This window comes from Nesoenas mayeri, assembly GCF_963082525.1.
Source record: "Nesoenas mayeri genome assembly, chromosome: 8".
NCBI classification, from domain to species: domain Eukaryota; kingdom Metazoa; phylum Chordata; class Aves; order Columbiformes; family Columbidae; genus Nesoenas; species Nesoenas mayeri.
Genome location: NC_137554.1, coordinates 13,740,183 through 13,760,693, shown reverse-complemented (window position 1 = coordinate 13,760,693; position 20,511 = coordinate 13,740,183). Strand labels below are relative to the sequence as shown.

The following is a 20,511-nucleotide window of genomic DNA, read 5'->3' as shown; positions in this document are numbered from 1 at the left end:
CACACATAAGGTAGGTTTGGGCTCATTCATAGACTCCTGGGGATAGTTTTCTAAAACAGTGTTTCTTTTGGCTTTCTTCTAAAGATGCACATTCAATCTTTATCCCCCTAGAATCAAGTTTGTAAGGAAGATTGAGTACCATTGTCTGTTATTTTGATAGATGTTGTAGAGTTATGCTGCAAATAATAAATAACCTGGATCTCTCCTCTACCTGGAAGCCCTTGAAGAGCTCTGTGTAGATGGGAAATATCACCTCTTACTGCTGTTCAATTCTCACCTCAAAAGGTAATTTCTGTGAACCTCTTGGAAAGAATGCGTTTATTTTGAAACAAATTTTTGAACTTCAACCAAAAATCCCACTTAAGGAACAGACTGTGACCATGTTTATGCTCATTTTTGCATGGATCAAAGTGCGTGTCCCAAAACAGCAGCCATGCATTATTACTTTAAGCATCCCTAAAATCTAATAGTTAAGTCATATAGACACATATAGTAAATAGACACAATTTCAATTTTATTTCATTATGTAAAAGAACATCTTGAAATATAAGGATTGGTTAGAAAAAATTCTCATTTCATTTTAAGGTTTTTCTCTTATGGAATTTGTTGACTCTTTTTGCACTCCACTGAGCAATCCCAGAGCATGGTGATCTCTATTTTGCAGGGAACACATGAAGAGCACCTACAAGTGAGGCATTAGTAGTTCAAAACATATAATTACAAGCTCTCTCTGGGCAGATTCAAGGTCAAGCTTGTTGCCTCAAGGCAGAGAATCTTTATGGGAAATGTCAGCTAAGGATTAAGGCTATAGCGGAATATATTTGCCCCCTGTCCAAATATAAGACAAACTGCATTAATTTACTTCAGTGCATTGAATTACTCTGTTGCACAGTTAGGAGTATCTGCCAAGAAGTTTTTTTTTTTTTTTTTGAGAAGATAAATCTTTGATTTCTAGCAGCAGCATGGGGACAAATGACAGTCAAGGCACATCATCATGGCTATTCTGCAATCAACTGGGAGCTCTGCACTCGCTGCATTAAGGGAAAAGGAAATGTTTCCTGAGTCTTTTAGCTTTCATTTTTTGTTAGTCAGCCATTACCAAAACAAACAAGGCCAAATTAATTCATTGGCTATCTTTGATGTCAGAGGAGTTATATTTGTACTAAGTCTCAAGCTTCTTAGTATAAAGGCTGTGCTGAGTCTTGCAGGAGAATCCCTTTTTGAGAGCTTTTTGCTAATGGAATGCAGTGTTTAGTGTGGCTTTTCATTATTCATCATGAATCACCCTGCTGCCTGTTCAAAAGCTGCATTTGCAAAGAAGTGTGTTTGCCTTTTCTCAGTTTTCAGTGAAACCTTAAATTCTCATGAAAACAATTGTGCTTGGGCCACCATTATGCTGTGGGTTAATGAGAAGATGGGTCAACTAGGATAAAGGTCACATCAGTGGCAATGTTTTGTTTCCCTTACAACATTTAAAGGTCTCCTGATGCCTAAAAAGCGTCATAGGGTTCCTTTTGCTATTACAGTGCTGTCTCTTTACCTCATCGTCTCTGCTGTCTGTAAAAAGTCAGGATAGACGTAGTATCTTTGCAGTCTTTGACCCAGGTTACATTCAGGGTCACCAGCAGGGGACCTTTCCTTTCTCCTCACTCTTGATGTAGGGACAGATTTTATCTACTTCTTAAGCTGGTACAAAAGGCAGAAGTTTGTACAAATGTTTGCATGGTCCCACTAGGATGAGCATAACCCATGTTCAGATTTCTTCCACTGGCTGCTTCATATTCCTTGTGATGGCTTTTTCCTTGAAGAAATAAATTAGTTTTTCTGCACCTGGTAATCCCCATAGTAGATTTTTCCTCAGTAGTCTGACTTTAGCATTACATTAGAATGATTTCAACAGAACTGACTCTCATCCCTTAGAACCTAGAGCAAGTTGCAAGTACTTGGCTTTGCAGTCTATGTAGCAGACAGATACTTAATTTCAAGTACTTGCTTTTGGGAGGCCATCACAGTGAATCTCTAACTGATGGACAAACCCAGACTTGGCGACAAATGTTTGTTGGTTTTCCCACTTTATTCTCTTTCACATAACAGCTGCTGTACTTTCCAGCTGACTGTTTCCTCAGCTAGTGCTGCCAACATTAGCTGTTTCCAGACTAATGGAAACTTTCTTCTGAATGAAGCAAGTTGTACTGCCATCTATTTGAAGATGGAAAACATTTGTAATCTTTACATACAAAGAAATAAGATCTTACTATAAATATAGAAACAAAGCACTGTTTATGCCCAGATCTCAAATACATCTTTTGAAATATCAGTGAACTGGAAAAGTATTTGGGAATGTGAGGGAACATGAGTGCTCTAAACATCTCATAATGAAATGCAAAACATTATGCTTTTATTTTGCTTATTGAGCTCTTTATTCCCATAGGAGATGGCCTTTTTTAAAAGGAAATGTGGCCAAGAAGGTCTTTAAGAAAGAGCACAACTGTAGCCTGGATTGTTGGCTTGGCCTTATCATGTTCTAGATAGAGGAATGGAAGATGAATGGCTTCACAACCAAATTCCACTGCACTCATCAGCAGAAACTTCAGAACTGGCGCAGGGGCTGCATGTCAACCTCCATGTGCAACTGTTAACCTGCAAGGATCTCTGAGCCTGTTCTGTACATGGGAGAGGTCAGGTATTATGGTGCAACCACAGTAACAGAGATGTCTGTAACCTACCTAAGAGAGACCTTGTATAATTTTTGTGACAGGCATTCGTGATCCTACAAATCTGACAATTTTGCTCTCTAGTGAATGTTTTCAGGCCTCCCGAAACAGCATGACTGCTGTCTTTGTTCTTCTTCTACACTCAGCAGAGGCTTGCATGGTATTTTGTTCAGCATATGAAATGCTCCTTTTGTGTTGTTTCTCAAATTTGTCTGTTGTATGAAATAACTTTATAGTTTAGGCAGTTTTGCACATTCAGAAATGCCTCAATTAGAAAATAGATGGAACTCCAGAAATGAATCTACAAGTAAATGGACATGTAAAAATATTCCAACTTTGTGACAAGCTTCAGACAGACCAGAACATTTACTGGCAGACCTGTCAAGTCCTTGCTGTGTCAATGATCTCCCAAAGTCTGTCTTATTTGTTGATTGCCTGCAAATTGTTATGGTATGCTCATTTGATGGATTTTATTGCAGGTCAAAGGTAAATACAGTGTTATAAAGTAGACCAGGAAAAAATTCCTCTTATCCCATGATTTAGTTTGTCCAGAGGACTATGTTGACTTTTTCATTCAATACATGGCTTGTGCAGAGTAGAAAATGGTAGATGGAATTGAGAATTAAACTATCAGCATGCCACCACTGAGTTTTAGTTCATTTATATCACAATAAATCCATAATCAAATATTTTTGAACCTGTTTGGATTGCTTGACACTCTTTAAATGTTAGACTAATATTATTACCATCTATTAAGCATGAGACCTTCCTATACTGGGAATATTCCTTATCAGAGCAGGGTAATCTTCCTGTTGAAAAAGCTCTCAGTCAACAGATGGAGTAGGAATCTCCCTAGCTGATGGCTAATAGATAAGTGCTGCTCATTAGTGGTTTCCCTTTCATACTTACTGCTTGCTATCTAGCCTTTGGGAAACCTGATTCTTCTAATCTGTTTAGCAATCGGTACGGACAAAGGTACCTAGAGGTGTGCAGGAGTTAAATAGAACAGGACCTTTGTTGGCTCTAGCATAAGCCAAGGGAACCTTTCCAAAATGGTAGTAAGTGAAGGTTTAGTGCTATAGGTAGAAAAATCCCCCTATAACCACACTTTCATAGTGTTTGCTAGGAATCACACTGTCTGCTGGCATGTATGGCAATATACAGTACTGGAGAACCTGACACTGTATTTCCTTAGCTGACTGTGAATTCTCTGTGGAATTCCAAACCTTGAAGTGTCTTTAAACAAACAGAAGCAGCTCTCTTGAGTCTTAAGTCATGGGCATATTCTGTTAGTACCAGCTTACTGTGAGTCAAATGCCTCTGTAAAGTTATGCTGTTTTGTTACAGAACATGCCACTTGGAAACAGCTGGATGGGTGTTGAGCTATGATTGCTACCACTGAGTCCTGCTATGTAGCACTGCTGGAAATTGTGCACACCGATAGACTGTAGTCAAACAGGCTGTTATTGCTGTCACTCAGAGTCAATCCAAACTTTTCCTCAACATTAGCCTTCCTGCCCTCCCCTGAACTCTTCTACCTTCAGACTCTCATGATGTGACCTATTATGCCTTTTCTTTGCTGCTTCCAAGTACTTAAATTAATGGAATCATACAGGCTCCTGTTGCTCTGTGTGTAGATAAACTTTGCTTTCAGTTGTATAGCTGGTCACGGCTGATTTGTCCAAGTCCCAGCCTGAGGGTGATATAGGCAGTGCCCGGCAATGGCAGTGCTGCTGTTTGCTGTCTCCATTTTGCTCTGTATAGCCATGTTCTGTGCACTTCTGACACAGTCCCATCTGGTATTAAAAAGGAAAATCACATGCAAATTGGAAGGGGAATGGCACTGGGGGACTGCTGAGAAACTTGAAAACCTTTATATTCATCTAGGTCCTAGATTTCTGAGAGGAATTTGCCATGATACTTCAGCCAACAAGAGCACAAAGACACTGGGATAACTTTATATGTCCTTTCTTCAGGAAAAAGGCTATGGAAATCAATGATTCATTGTTGGATTGAAGCTGCCAGAACTCTATTTCAGCCCTCTCCGTACCTGAGGTTGGAGTTATTTTAATTTGTAAAATGAGTGATATTTTTAAAACTGAAGTAAGCGAAAATCTTCGCCATGTATTAACCTGCATCTGCTTAATATCTGAGTAATTTAGCAGAGCATTAATTTGTTGAGATAGACATCCAGAGATTAAACTCATTACTTGCCCATATTCTTTAGAAGTTTGTGTGAGAGTGTCAACCTGCCAATTCCATGGATAAATTTCATTATAAATGTAATTTGATTTTAGTATCCCTCTGTCAGTGGAGATGGGCATCTCCAGAGGGCACTGTGACTATTCCTAAAATAGACGAGTTGCTTTCTGGAAGTGGCCGCCGACTCCCTCTGCTGACTACAGAGCCTCTTTCTGCTGTGCTAGTTTTTCTGTTGACAAAACAATGTTGTTGATTCTTTACATACATATAAAACAGACTCAAAAAACCAACAATGCAGGTTACAACAAGTCTAATGTGTGGGCAAAGAAAAGTCCACAGACGTTGAAAATATGTGAAATCAACATTTTAACATGAAAAAGAGCATTTACACGGCTTTTTCATGTTAATGTATATTCTTCCCCACCCCTAATATGAGCATTCAGGAGTGTTAACTCTACTGAACTGTAGACTACTATCAAATCTAGGAAAACTGAAATGCCATTCTGGAAGGGAACCAAGCTATATCTGTGTCTGTTATCACTTTACTGATGCTGCACAGCCCGGTGCCGGTATTTCTGACAAATCCCACCCCAGGCAGGTAGGGAATAATCTGCCATTTTCTTATGGGCCTTACCTGGTCTGTAGCAACTAAAGATTGGCTTGCGTTCAGAAACACAAAATATTTTTTTTCTATTATACAAAGCTTATATCCTAATTGTACTTGAAAACTCTGGGAATAACTACTTAATCCCTGCTGATTGATAGCAGAACTGAGATTCCACATTCTTAGGTAGAAATAATAGCCCATGATAATCTGTGTGGGAAAACTAATCAAATTTGTAACTAGGCATATTAACTGAAAAAAAACTCCATATATTGTGTTACATATATTATTTAGATGAAATAATGAACACTAACAGCTATAGTTATATGAGTGAGAAAGAAAAAAAGCATATGAGAAATTTGATAATTTCTACATCAGTTCCCAGTTCATCTGCTTATTTCTCTAAAACAGGCAAATATCTCTACCAAAACAAAACCAAGACTATTTATGTCCAGGGTTCTAATTTACCACAAGGCAGGCAAAAATGACTGTGGTAAGTTTTCCTTCTCAGAGTTCAGCCTGAAATGAATATTCTGAGCATCCCCCTTAAAGCAGGATGTGAGGGAAAGGTAAACAGCCACAGGAGACTTCTTCATGTGAAAGGAAAGCCTCTCTCATTTAAAAGAAGCTCCATCTGTGCAGGCAAATTCTATAGGCATGGTGGGGGATAGGGAGAGGGGAGAGGCAAAACACAAGGAAGAAAACTGGAAGAAGAGAAATTGAAATAAAAGGGCAATCTGAGTATATAATGTAGAGATGCAAGATAGAGAAGATTGAAATTATCTGTTTTCAGCAATTTAAATAGAAGGTTAAGGTGCCAGCGGGTTTGAAAGGTGAAATAACCAATTTTGAGAGTGAGAAGAGCTGAGCAGGAGTTATAATTTATGGAGGTTAGGGACTGAGAAGTTAGGTCAAAATGAGCTTCATGAGAATGTGACTTCTGATAATGGCATTGTCATGTAAGATAGCAAAAAACCTCAGTGTGGGGGATGTTTAAGGCAATCTGCTGCTGGATATAGCTCTGATGTCCAAAGAAGACGAACAGAGCAAGGCAAAAGTTGTCTTTGATTATAGTAATACTTCTTTCCTGGTGATGGCTCTCCTCACAATGCTTTTTGCTACCTTTCCTGATCATACAGAATGTTTAAACTAGAAGTGGCTAGTTAGAATCTTGTGTTAAAATAAATTGTTCTAGTTCTGACAGTGAAAAGTTGTGGTTTAAATTAAAGCCAAACCACACAATCTGTATGTCTGTGTAAGCTGTTATTATTGCTGCACATGGCTGGTTTGCTGATGGCCAAATCAGCACAGTGACCACAGTGTTTCGTCTGTATTCAAAATTACTGTGTTTAATGTCACAGAAGCAGGTTTAGAACAGTTGGATTAAATTTAACTACATTTCAGTATTCCCTCCTTTCTGCTTCGTCTTTCTCTCCTCTCTCTCCCTATTTTCCCATTGTCTCCCAAGAACAAGTATAGTCGCAGTCACACAGATATTTTACGACTTGTGTAGTTCTAACAGTTCTAACTTTGAAATAGATACTTAACTATTGTGAACTGGTACAAATGCATTGAAGGTATGCTGGATTAATCCAAGTATTTCTCTGTCCTGTCTTCCCTCATCCAAAAGCACAAGAACTCATAATCCAGATCCACACCACAACTGTAGATGTATAAACTAGAATTTTTTTTTTAGTAAGTAAGAAAAACAGAATGGAGAGCAGGATCAAAATACAACAGGAAGACAGATTTTTATAACCAGATTTCTTAAGAGTAGTATGCAGCCTAGGCAAATGTTAAGAAATTGGGGTCTTACCTTTTTTGTCTTTGATGTTGAGAAACTGATGTATCAGACTGCATTTTGGTGTCACATTTATCAGTACCACTTTTCAAATGATGACAAGGCAGAGGGCTGTAAGAAGTGCAATCTGAGATGATAAATCCTTTTGATGCTGTGTTAATGAGCTTCATTCATGGACATATCCATCGAGGTGAAGCTTGGCCTTCTGTGGGGTTAAGAAAAGCAGATGGAAAAAGATATTTTAGAAATGTCCATGGTTGGAGTAAGAAATACTTGCTGACGACTTTTCCTCTGATAAATCAGTTGTCATCTAAAGGACCTACTTGCGTTGTTTGCTGGTTATAATCTGGTAAATATTTAACTTGCTACATAAAAGACTTGGGGCTGTGTGATTTATAAGTGGGTGTAGCCCTCACTTTGGCATTTATTGTGCCCGTTTGTTCTAGACATAGTCTAACTAAATTAGCAGGTGAGGTAAAGACTGCAGTGATTTACTGTAATTTCTGGACAGATAAAAATGCTAGGCAGGTGCTAAAGGTTGCTTTTAACAAAAATTGTAAACTATCATATCACAAACTATTTTAAATGAAATAAGTGTGTTGGCAGTCCAGGACAAAACACAGCAAATGCATTCTAGAATTGAACTTCCATGATCAGGAATGTTAAAATTTCTTAGAGAGACAGTGGGAGGACTATATTGGATATGGAATCAATACATGTTTTGTTTCATGTAAAAAGTATATAGAAAGCAATAATTTCATGGCACCTGTTTGATTTTTCTGTGCCAAGTTTCATGACACCTTGATTTATCGATCTAGTGGTGTATAAAGAATGGCAGGAAACGTGGCTCCGTATTTGACAGGATCCCATGCCTGCTCCCTGTGCCATCTCAGACTGCACAGGCTTCAGCACACATCTCCGTAACAGAGAAAATCTGAATCAAATCTGCAAAGGATTTTGGGCAAACGAGTATGTAGTCTCAAATATTCAAGTTGTATATTAGACAAACTGAAAAATCTGGAAAAGGTGCTTCTCTAAATAGATACGTCAGGAGCAGAGTTAAGGAAATGGGGAGGTTGGGAACAGGTCAGAAATATGAGGGGCTAGTGCCACTTACAGTGGAAATTTTAAGTCTTGGGGAATCTGGCTTGTCAATCTACAAACTGCCATAGAATAACACAGTCTTTTTTGTTTTTCCATTTTGTTGATGTGGGATCTTTCTGAGATGTGGAGATGTTCAAAGGCCAGCTGGGATATTGTTCTGTGCTCTGTCATGTGACTAAAGGTAGGCTGGCACAGGTGCTGGTTAGCAGAGAAGTATCAACCGTGTGGCAATCCGGGTCCAAGTCTACGATACTTGTTCTGGCTGAAACAAGCTTTGTACCCCATTTCCCAGGGGTGACTGGGATTACCAGCTGTAAATAAGCCCTTTGCTGGTGGAGTCTGCTGACTCACTAGTCCCAGAATTCTGACCTCCTACCAGCAGAGCTGAATGCTGGGTCAGGGTACACCCTCCTGGCCTTTCTTCTTGAGTCATTTTCCCATCTTTTGGGTAGGTAAACATAAAAAAAAAAAGAAAATAAAAAAAAGAAAATATAAATTTGTAGGTGTCCTTTCTACACCTGACTGGGTAGAACTCCTAAAACTCCTTTGCTTCTTGTGCATATATTGCCCTTGTTATTTGTCCTCAGGAAAAGAAATATTTTAAATAGTAGTGAGACAGTAATTTTAAAGGAGATTTAAAAAATAACCTTTAACAACATTGACTTGAATATCGACTCCTTAATTCAAGTTTTACATTTTTAGATTGCATAGGAACCTAAATGCTCTGATTTTTAAAATATTTCCTTTAAAAAGAATTGTGCACATGTGAATCTTTCCACAACATCTGTAGTGCATGTGGCTGGAGTGTGGTCCAGGTCTTGATAAAACGCCTTCTAAGAGTTATATTTCAAGTGTCACGCTGACAAGGCATGAACTGATGTCCCCCTCTCCCTGGTCACTCTGTCACTGTGGGGTGGGCAGGGCTCTGCTGGACGTGCTGGAGCGGGGACACCCAGCGGGGCCCTGGGATACCTGTGGGGCACAGCACGCCAGGGCCAGGAGCACTGCCCCTGTCAGATAAGAAAGGAAAACAACCCCAAATCCCATTTTTTTGACAGCAGGAGAGCAGTGAATCTCAAGCTTGATTATTGTTTAATGCCTCAGGACACAATTATTTTTAGATCCATATAAGAGCCCTAATTCATAAAAAATAAAATTGTGCTTCTTACTTGGTCAGAAACAGTATAATTTATTTTTAAATATTGATCTTTAATATTGTTTTTATGACCTCTAAAAACATGCATGTGGGATTATTTTTTTTTTGCTCTAGGTCTATCAGCCTTTAAAAAGGGGATCAGAAGTTTAATTATGGTGTTATAATTATGTGCGTCCCCTATAACTATATTTAATAAAGACTTACTGTGTGCTGTGTTCAAGCATTACTCACAAAGGTTTAATTCTGGTCTACTGTAAATGTTTTGGGCAAATTTGAGTAAACCAATACCTGAATAGTAACACTAAAAGTGGGGTGTGAATGTTGTACCTTAAGGAGCACAGACCCTGTTTACTTTACTTTGTACTGAAACTTTTGTCTTCATGTAGTAGTGTCTGTAGCTTGAAACTATCTTAATATTATTTGTTGTACTACAGGAATTTTGCTTGTCTGAAGAGAATTTTGTTTCTGGAACTGCTACAGAGTATTATAGATGTGATGATACTTTCTCAATTACTTTCGAGTCTTGCTGCTACTGTAGTTTAACCTAAAACAGGTTTAAAGCAAAAGAACACCTCTCCTCCTCTGTAAGATATAATTTTTTTACTGTTACTCAGTTTGACCAGACCAGAGAAGCAGTAACATGGTGAGCTGGCACCTGAACAGCTCAGGGCAACTGATGGATTGATGCTTCATTAGTATTTTGTTCAACTGGTCAGATATGAAGGACAGTAGCAAAGTGTGTGAAGTCTCTACTTTTCTACACAGTTCTGGTGAAGCACCACCTAAGTCAGTCAAGAGCTCTACATACTTAAACTTCCTTAACATTGGAGTATTTTATGGAGATGTTGAAATGGAAATGTATAGCTTGACTTAATGGCTCTATAGATTTGCAAATGTCACCCATGATCACCAAGGGGATTGGACTAGATGATCTTTCGAGGTCCCTTCCAATCCCTAACATTCTGTGACTCTGTGTGAACTGATCCACTGCAATGGATAAAAATGGAGGTTTTTTTGGCACTGGATTGCCTTTGGAATTAGTATTCTTGAAACTAATTTAAAGTAAACACTTAATATATTGTTAATTTTTGTTTTATATGAAGGTGACACCTCCAGCCCTCCCCTGCCCACTGTGCCACTTTCTGTGCAGCATTTTCCTATGCAAAGTACCACCAAACTTCCAACTAAAACACTGAAGTGCTGATCTGATTGAATTTGATTCCTGATGTTCGAAATCTGGGATTAGTTGCCTACTTCTTGAGTGTGTTGTAAACATTTCCAAACAAATATAAACAATTGTTAATATCTTCTATCTTCTCACAGAGTTCTGAAAATAGGTGCTTTGAAGTTTTGTTTCTATGTTTAATTTTTCTGATAAAAAATAATGTTATTTCTATTTAGGCATGTCAAAATTCCTTTGGTTAGTTTTGTGTGAGAAAGTGTACATACAGAAAAGCTGAGTGTCAAAGGTCTTAAGCCTGTAAAAAAATATTGATTATTTGTGTGTGTGTGTGTGTCCCTTGAGTGTCACAAGAGAAAGATCCAAGACACTGGAGAAGACAGTCCTCTTGGTGTTCCGTTCTGTGGCTCATGCTGTGGAGCTGCTCTCACTCACTTAAAATGTAAAAGCAATTTTTTTCCTCTTAGAAAGAGTAAAATTACTTTAAATTGCCTCATTCCATTATCTCTAATTTTAAAAAATTGCCTGACCATCTGTTTGTCTTTCACATAGCATCACCTTCACTTTGGAAGATTCATCCTGATTCCACTTTTCAGGGGTGCATCTTTCAGTGTAGCACAGAATGTCTTTTATTCCTCTGTACGTCCTGCTGTTAGGGTCTCATACAGAAGAATTTATAATGTGTCTAGATTAGTGATTTAGTTCAGATCAGAAATCTGCTTCTGAAGCCAATCTGCTTGTCCTTGATAAATGTGCTTTGATTCACATAATGGAGTAGTCTTGGGGTGCTTTATTGGACGTCTTTCAGATCACACTGGAGAAGACAATGTGTTCCAAGAGCACGTTTGATCACCAGCTGTGTTCAGCTCCTAATGAGACCTGATTTGTTCTTGCCTGAGGTAATCCCCCACAAAATGTGCATGGTGAGGATGTCAGGTTGTCAGCACCAACCACTTCATGCCACAGCTCTGTTTCTAGTGGAGCCTGGTCCTTGCTGATGTGTACATGGCCTCTGTCTTTTTAGTATGATTCCTTTTAGCAGAGGAGGTGTCTGTCTCTTTGACCTTGGAAGTTCTTGTGGAAATGTCTCTTAACAACTCTGTTTCTGTGAGAGCACATATCTAATTGCACTTTCTCTATTTTAGAAGTGAAGGAGGAAGGAAATAACTTCTTTGCCAGAGCCCAGTCTGAGGTTTTGCTGAATACATGGCAGAGTGCTCAGTGCCGGGGTTCTGCTTTGGCTAAACTAGAGAAGTTGGAATCAACTGTGTTTGTGTTCAAATATCCCTCAGAGTATTCCCCGAGTGCTCCATGGAGCTTAACAGGCTCATCCCTTCTACAAAAGTTGGGGAGTGGAGAGAAACACAAAGGGAGGTTTGCCAGCTAGCAAGAAGGATGTGACAAAACAGAGCGTTCTCTACTTATGCTATATAAATAACCATTTCTGCAGTCTTCTGGGATGCATTTTCATTTCCATTTTCTTTCTTGCCTTCCCAAAAACCACCTCCCTAGAAGAATTGATAGAGGTCGACCCTCTGATGTCATGCAGTATCTTTTTTGAGAAAGCTTGGCTCTAGTGAGACTAAAAGAAAGACAAATTTCAGTAGTGATGAACTAATGCAGTCCTGATGGCATACTCCTAGACTGGCTGGGATTTAATGGTATGGCAGTGTAGCAAATTTCTGGATTTCTATGAGATAAGCAAAATACCTGCCCTCTACATGATGCTATTAATAGGCTGAACTTGATTAAATCAGAACAGAAGCAGTTTATAGACTAAGGCAGGTATACTGTGGAAACACTGAATTCAATGTTAGTGACACAGCAAAGATTTTTAGGTATAAGTCACAGCTACAGGAAACTAAAAAAAAAAAAAAAAGAAAGTTGCACACATTAGCAGATTGGATTATTGATGCTTCCTCAAGGTTGTGTTGTGTTTTGGTTTGTTTTTTTCCCATGTCTTTTTCCTGCTCTGTAAAAGCTCAGAGTTCTCTATAGTTTGCAATGAACTCTGAAACAGAAAGTGCATAAATGTCAAATAGGAATGAATAGTTTGGCATCAAATATTCTCAGTAAGATGAGAATATTAAGTCCCTGTAGGACAGTTCAGAGCGGTTTGGAGGTGATCCTGGTTTTCTAATTTTGGCCATGATTTGGTACTTACAATTCTGTACTATTGTTGAAGCTAGCATTCATTGATATACCTGAGGTTCATGTGTCTCTAGCACCTAAGAAAACGAGGTGATCTTCCTTGAGATTTGGGGCAATTATTTTGTGGAATTTAGGTAATCTGTGGTAAAAGCATCCTTCAGTTAGTTCAGTCCAAGCAAATGGCTTAAGCTGAATTTACCAAATACTTGAGGTGCTTTTCAGTTATGAAACATGCTAGTCATGTTTGTTTCTCACTGGAACTTGGAGGCAGGAAATAAACTTCAAAGAGATGTTAGTGTAGCAGTGTGTTATTAACTCCTCTTTGCAGTTGGATGAAGCCTTAAAGAACTTGGGATAAAACTGAGCAGTCTTAATGAAACAGCATTTTAAAAAGAATGTATTATGTACCGAGTTAATAGCTGCTTCAAAAATTTGCTTCATTAACTGGGAAGTATTAAAAGCTCAAAACCACTGTGAAGGATGTGTTAATCAAAAATATTAATGAAATGTGTTGACCTCCAGATATACGTTCCCATGCACAAATACAAGAGCTCTGTAATTGAGACCCATTAAGTATTGTGGCTATATTGGCTGAGCTAGCAGCCTCAGGTGCTGGTGTGTATTCAGTATTGCCAATTTTTTGCTCTGCTGACTATATAAAGCAGGGGGATAGCAGGGGGGAAGAAAGCCTTAACAGCAATCCAGTCTTTACTAATAGGAAGGTGCTTAATATGCAAATGAAAAGCACTCCTAACTCCTCTTCCAATATAGATAGTAAGTGTATTCAGTCTGTCCTCGCTTTCCTCCTGTTAAAAGAAATTTATTATTTGAGACTGAGCTGTGCAGATTTCTGAGCTGCTCAGTGGTTGTGCTACAATACAAAGATCATAGATCTCATTCCCATGTAAGGACACTTCTTTCTTTCTGTAGTAGAAACTCATTAATTTTAATACACACCAGCGAAGCAGCTGAGTGGGCTTTGAGGTCTCCTTCATAGCAGCATGTTGTGTTGCTTCTGCACCACTGAGTTCATTATTCTTTTATTAAGAAGGCAAGGAGGAATACAAGGTGTACAGTCCTAATGCTACCATGCTCAGACATCACAGGGCATCAGTGCTCTCCAGAAACATAGAAAACTTGCCTGAAAAGTGAAATGAAGCTTTTTTTGTTTGTTTGTTTATTCCATGAATGAGGAAACATGTGGCACATATTTCTATATGATTTGCTACTTCTCTTTTCCTCCTTACTCTAAAGTTACAGAGGTCAAGGCTAGAAAAACTGGCTGTATAAGAAATAAGTACTAGTGATGCTATATAGGGCAAATAAAGTACTTGTCTGCATTTCCTCTGCTAACAACTGTATGTAAGATGTTTCCTCGAGCCTCCAATGTTAACTGTGCTGATGTATTTTTACAGACATACACATTTGCTTTCTGTGTTGCTTCTTTAGGATTGAGACTTGTGTCAAGCCTTGAGAGCCCAGTTCCATTTCTGCCAGTTCCTAAATGGGTCTGAGAGTCTCAGCTCAGTTCTGCCAGGATGCGTGAGGGAGGCATTCATCTAGTATTTGGGTCAGTGAAGCTTTTTAGGGGAGGCACGCAGCAGTAGTCAAGACCTTAGTGTATTGATTCAGGTCCAGTTCAGATTTGAATTCAAAATGGAGGTTTGTTTCAGCTGCCACATTCTCCAGCCTCTTTGTCCCACCTCTTTTCTATCAATACATGTATAAAAAGCAAATAAGGAATCTGTAAATTTCAGCACATTGTCATTCAAAGTTAGTGCTCAGGCAGAATAGGTGATCATTGCTGCATATCCAATGTTAGCCATATTTTTACTTTGTTCATTAAAGAAGAGTCTATTTAATTTCAATTTCGGTTCTGCAGAATTTCCCAGGGCTCAGCTGTGGGGATTAAATCCAAGCAGTTGTTCTTAAAGTTTCTAAGACCAAGTCTCCTTTTCTCTTTTTACATTTGTATCTCCTTGCTGTCCCTGTGTAAATAAGCCCTTTTTTTTTTTCTGGTTTGCCCCAAGACTTTTTACTTCTAATTTACAGGTCTGAAAGTCTCATTTGAGTGCAATAATTCTCATACTCTGAAAAAGAGGCACTGTAAGCTCCAGCAGAGGCTTATCCAATCTACCTCTCCTGGGCAATTCGTTAAGGAAAAAGAATGAAGGCAGGCATATTACAATGTCTCCCAGTAACCCCATGCTTTGTCTCCCTGTAGGTGACTGGTTAGTGTCCAGTCAAGGAATGCACACATCAGTTGCTGTGCTGGATGGCAGAAGGTATCTGCTATGTTTGCTTGTTTGCAGTTCATATAGAACAGAAATGTTCTGTGCAGTGTCTGTTCTGCACTGGGACCTGGGGTGCGGCTGCCGAGCAGAGAAGCAGGCAACCTTGCATTCTTGTCCTTGTTACCTGCATAACTGGTTGGGTAAATCCTTTGGTGGGAAGACAATGCAACTGAGTGTGTTTTGCTAAGTAGATTTCAGTCTGGCATGGGTGGACACTAGAGGGCTCTTGTGAAGAACAGAGAGTAGACAAAAAGCCAAGCATTGGAAAGGCTGAAAGAGATAAGGCTTTCCTGAGGACCCAGAGTGATGTGCTACAATCTAAAGATGAAGCAGAATGTATTGTGTGCATTGTTCTACCCCATGTCTGCATTACTGTCAGTGCTTTCATGGTTCCCTGAGAGTTTTATCAGCCATCAGTAATCGAAATTTTAGCCAGATTGATGTTTCTGAATCTTTACACAGTACTCTGGTTGCCAGTCAAATGGGAAGGAGGGGAAGGTTGTGACCTCTTGGAAGCAGTGTGGCCTTGCATCAGTGTAAGGTGGTTGGAAAGATTCTCCTACCTTTTATCATTGACCTGTCAAGCAGAAAATCATATTTGCCTCAGAGTAGGTAAACAACATGTTTATATTTAACTTAATCATTGGAAGAGTTGGTAACATTCATTTACTGTAGGAGGAATGGTGTTTTGCATGACCAGATATCTGCATTCCTTAAGTTGGAAGGACATAGTCAGGACCCTGCTGGCTGGCATGCTGAAAGTAACTGGCTTGCTATCAAGAAATTTGTGGTAGATGCTTGAGGAGAGTTGAAATCGGAATAGTAGGTCAGAGTGTGAGAAGACACGTAAATCAAAATCCTTCCTCTATCTGAGTGCTCAGGCAAAGGGAGCTGGATGCCTGGCCATGAGGCTGGATAAATATTCTGGGAGTGTGGTAGCTGGAGAGAGGCTTGCTGCTTGGACAAAGTCAAATCCTTACTGTGAAATATATCTTCATGAAAAGTACTGAGGCTTCTTACTCAAAGAAAAATCTCAGGCCCAGAGATAACTGAGATTTAGGAAATGTCAGGTTTTATGAAAAGAGACAGATGATAGCAGCACAGAATGCAATAAAAGACAGAAAATTCCTGGGTTAAATAGCAGGAGACCTGCCCTTGAGAATTGAATCAGAGTTCAACATTTCCATGTCATCCTCCACTTCAGCAGTGACTTTTGAAATAAGGGTTTATGGTTCTGGGAATAGAAAAGAAAACAATTATTTTGCTCGGTGTACATGTGTTGATCTTTCATAAGCTATGCAATAAATCAGCTAAGAAATATTTTCTGTGTGGCATCAGAGAGAAACAATTCTGCTTCATTCTTTCGGAACCAGAAATATTGTATTTTTTCCTCAGCTGTTTAAATCCTTCTACCAAGTCCTACCCTCTACAAATAATACCTTCCTAATTCTTGTCATCAAAACCTGCTCTGTGACTACTGCAGCCTCCAAGACAGAATTCGAGTTATACCTTTGAATATAATGGGAAATGCAAGCCATGCACATGTTAGTTTTTCAAGATAAAAGCTTGACAACTGATGTCTGTATCAAAGAAGATTGACTTGGGCACCTAAGAAACTAATGTCTTTGTTGTGTGATAGAAAAGTGCTGTCTCTGTGGCAGTCTACCAGCCTTTGTCTGTCTGTAGGCCTGTTTAGTGGTATTGGCAAAGGACAAGATAATCACTGCACAGGGGCCATTTTCTCTACATCTGCTGGTTTGTATTGATCACAAAACCAGGGATTTGGGTTTTAACACAACCCTTCAGAATTGCTTCTGCAGAGTATCTGTGCAGTCATGGGGGAAGCAAGCATGTGGCTGAGCGCTTTCAGGACATGTACTGTTATGAGGTAGGAAGGGGAGACAGTGAATCAACACAAGGTGACAGCATGCTCGCAGCTGCTGTGGATGTGCCTCACCTCTATGTTGGTACCATTTGGAAACAGGATTGTGCATTTGTGTGATGGTAATTCTCAATTTTGGGAGAGGTTCCACAAGCCAAGCTACTCCAATGGTGTTATTTTAATGTTTACTGACAAGTTTGTTTCCTACAAACTTGTAGGAATAATTTCCTGGATAAGCAAAATATAAATGGCTGTAATGCACTTGAGCATTGAATGCTTTTCTGCCAACAGAGACTACTGAATTAATGCTTGTTACATCTGCAAAACCCTCAATCACCTGGAGGCTTAATTTGACATTTCAAGGACAGGGGTACTTCACACTATTGGACACTTAAAGAAGAGGTGCTGCAAGGAGGAGCAGGGACTGTACCAGCCTTCGAGTTTCTGTGTGGGATGGGAGTGCAATACACTTCAACTATTTTCTGGAATGACAGACTCTTGTTGCTGCTGTGACAGGCTCTGGCTCTACAAATCTTAGCTATTGTATAACTTGGCCCTAGTTAGCTTGTAGAGCAGAACCAACTCTTTTGCCTGCAATTCCTGACACCTATAAACAGTGGGAATTGTCCAGCCCTGCTTCACTGGACTACTTTGAAAAATATGAGGACAATAGTGTTTATCCTTGTATTTGCATAAGCACCTTCCCTGTGACTGTGCGTACCATGAGTTTCTACTCCAGCACTTGCAAAAGAGGAGATTCTGGGTTATTCTGGTTCTGTGAGTTGTGATAGTCAGTAAGGGCATTTGTGCTAGAAAAAAGGGAATATTTCCTTGTGCAGCCTACCCAGTGCAGCTCAATGTTATGGCAAGAGAGCAGGCTTCAGAAGCAAGTTGGTTTTCCTTTCCATTACTGATAGATCCTACAAATAATAGATGTCTGATGGGTTGGTAAAAAGCAAACTCAGACCATTCAGTAGCACCAGTAGGTGATATCTGGAATTCTTGTTTACGGAGAAGCAAAGCCCTTATGCAGCATATGTGCAATAAAACAGGAAGAGAAAATACCTTAATGGAGGTTGAAGGGGAGGGGGGCAACGGGGAGATACCTACTACTACTTAGTGTCCAATGCAAACTAAAATCCTTGAATAATGGAAACAAATTGCTTAATATCCATACAGGATTTTGAAAATCTAAAGTACGGTAAGTGCTATTATTTTTACTACAGAAGCTAAAATTGCTCTTCTAAAGAGATATATTGGAGTTTTATCTTTAAAATATTGTATTAGAAAGGCCTACATGATTTTTTTCTGAAAAGGAATGAATGATATGGTACTTTTATCAACATAAGAATAAAGCATTCACAATTAGACCCTCTACTTTGTGTAGGCTTGGAGGAAAGGAATTTATGAGTCAGCGTATGGTGCCATTAAACATATTTAAAGGTAGTTTAATAATAGTCTTTTCACATTCTTTTAGTGCATATGACTCTCGTTTTAAAAATTAAAAAAAAAAAAAAAAAAATTGCTCCTGGAGATTGAGTGCACTGTATTCATGCTATTCTGCACCTCTGATTGTAAGTACTACTATCAGGAGGCTGAACAAAACATGACCATGAAAATGGGCGTCATAACTGTGGGCTGATACTGCTAGTATACATTTTCCAGAAATACTAATTTGGTGTGTGACAGTGGTAAGCACACAGATTGTCAGGATTTGGCTGTACTGCTCTCCTTCAGAGCCCTGTGTGCTAATAATCAAATCTTCGGTGCCTTTTCTAATGGACAATTTCCAAGACAGCCACATGTTGTTGTGTCTGCTGTTATTCCTTCAGAGTGAACAGAAATATCGTGACACTGTGTCTTGTCACAGTCAATTTTAAGGCTTTAAACATAGAATTGTTTAGGTTGGAGAAGACCTTTAAGATGACAAAGTCTGACCATTATGTAGCACTCCCAAGTCCATGCACCCCATCTACAGTCTTTTAAACTCCTTCAGGGATGGTGACTCCACCACTTTCCTGGGCAGCCTGTTCCAATACCTGACAACTATTTACGTGAAGAAATTTTTCCTAGTATCTGATCTAAACCTCCCCTGGCACAACTTGAGGCCATCTTATCACTTCTTACTTGAGAGAAGAGACCAACCCCCTCCATGCTACAAACTCCTTTCAGGTAGTTTTAGACAGTGATAAGGTCTCTGCTCAGTCTCCTCTTCTCCGGGCTGAACAACTTCTGGTCCCTCGGCTGCTCCTGATCAGACTTGTGCTCCAGACCCTTCACCAGCTTTGCTGCCCTTCTCTGAACTCTCCCCAGCACCTCAATGTCTTTCTTGTAGTGAGGGACCCAAAACTGAACCCAGGATTCGATGTGCAGCCTCACTAGTGCTGAGTACATGGGGACAATAATTTCTGTAGTCCTGCTGGCCATGCCATTCCTGACAGAAGCCAGGATGCCATTTGCCTTCTTGGCCACCTGGGCACACTTCTGGCTTGCTTTCAGCTGTCTGTTGACCAACACCCCCAGGTCTTTTTTCTTTCCAGCCACTCTTCCTCGAGCCTGTAGAGTTGCCTGGGGTTGTTGTTATCCAAGTGGATGATGTGGCACTTAGTCTTGTTGAACCTCATACAATTGGCCTCAGCTCATTGATCCAACCTGTCCAAGCTCCAAAAAACCACTTTGCTCTAATTAGCAGCAAGTTTAACATGGATATGCTGAAACTGTTGTACCCTTGGTTACAAAATATTGCATTGCTGGAATGACAAAACCTACTGGTCACTTACTATGGAATCAGTAACATTGTCTTTACATCTTTATATTTTCTGGGCTAGGAAGGACCACCATGGCTAGGTATGAGAATAAACATGATACTAAGACTGATGTGGCTTCATGTGACCAGGCCTGGATTTTGCTGTGGGTGGAGAGCAATTCTTAGAAACAGAAAATCAAAAGGTAGGAACTGGCAGTTGAACTTCCTGCATTCTTTGAAAAGCCTTCTCTCAGAAATTTCTTTAAATGAAACTACCTTTCCAGTTTTATTTTAAGTAAAGTGAATGATTTTGTTTTAAGTTATTCTGGGACCTTTATAAATATACAGCATAAATTAAATTATGTTGTATGTCTACTTAATATTCATTTGATTTGTTGAGCAGCATTTAGAATTGCTTTCTTACAGTACGTAAGCATAATATACTTACAGGAGATTAGACAGATTCTGGGCTGAAACAAATTGTCAATCTGGAGTGGTAGAATGATAGCCAAAGAAGGTAACATTTTCAAATAATAGACCTCACTAAAGGAATTTTATGTTGTTTCCTTTGAAAATTAAGTGCTGGCTGTTTTCTTTGCTGACTCTGATGCATATTGTACTTTATCACGTGTTCTTGCTCGTATTGTTCATTTTACCGAAGATGGATAGAAAGAAAA

At 39.3% G+C, this 20,511-nt stretch overlaps 1 protein-coding gene across 1 annotated transcript in view; it reads right to left on the bottom strand.

Annotated features, from left to right (window-relative positions):
* The window catches only part of PALMD (palmdelphin), a gene marked incomplete at both ends in the record, with an annotated part of 46,815 nt that extends 39,435 nt beyond the window's left edge, over positions 1-7,380 (bottom strand). The window contains one exon of the mRNA XM_080349256.1: positions 7,337-7,380. Coding sequence (XP_080205382.1) covers positions 7,337-7,380 — 44 coding nt within the window. The remainder of the gene's footprint in view (positions 1-7,336) is intronic.
* Positions 7,381-20,511: the final 13,131 nt, after the last annotated feature.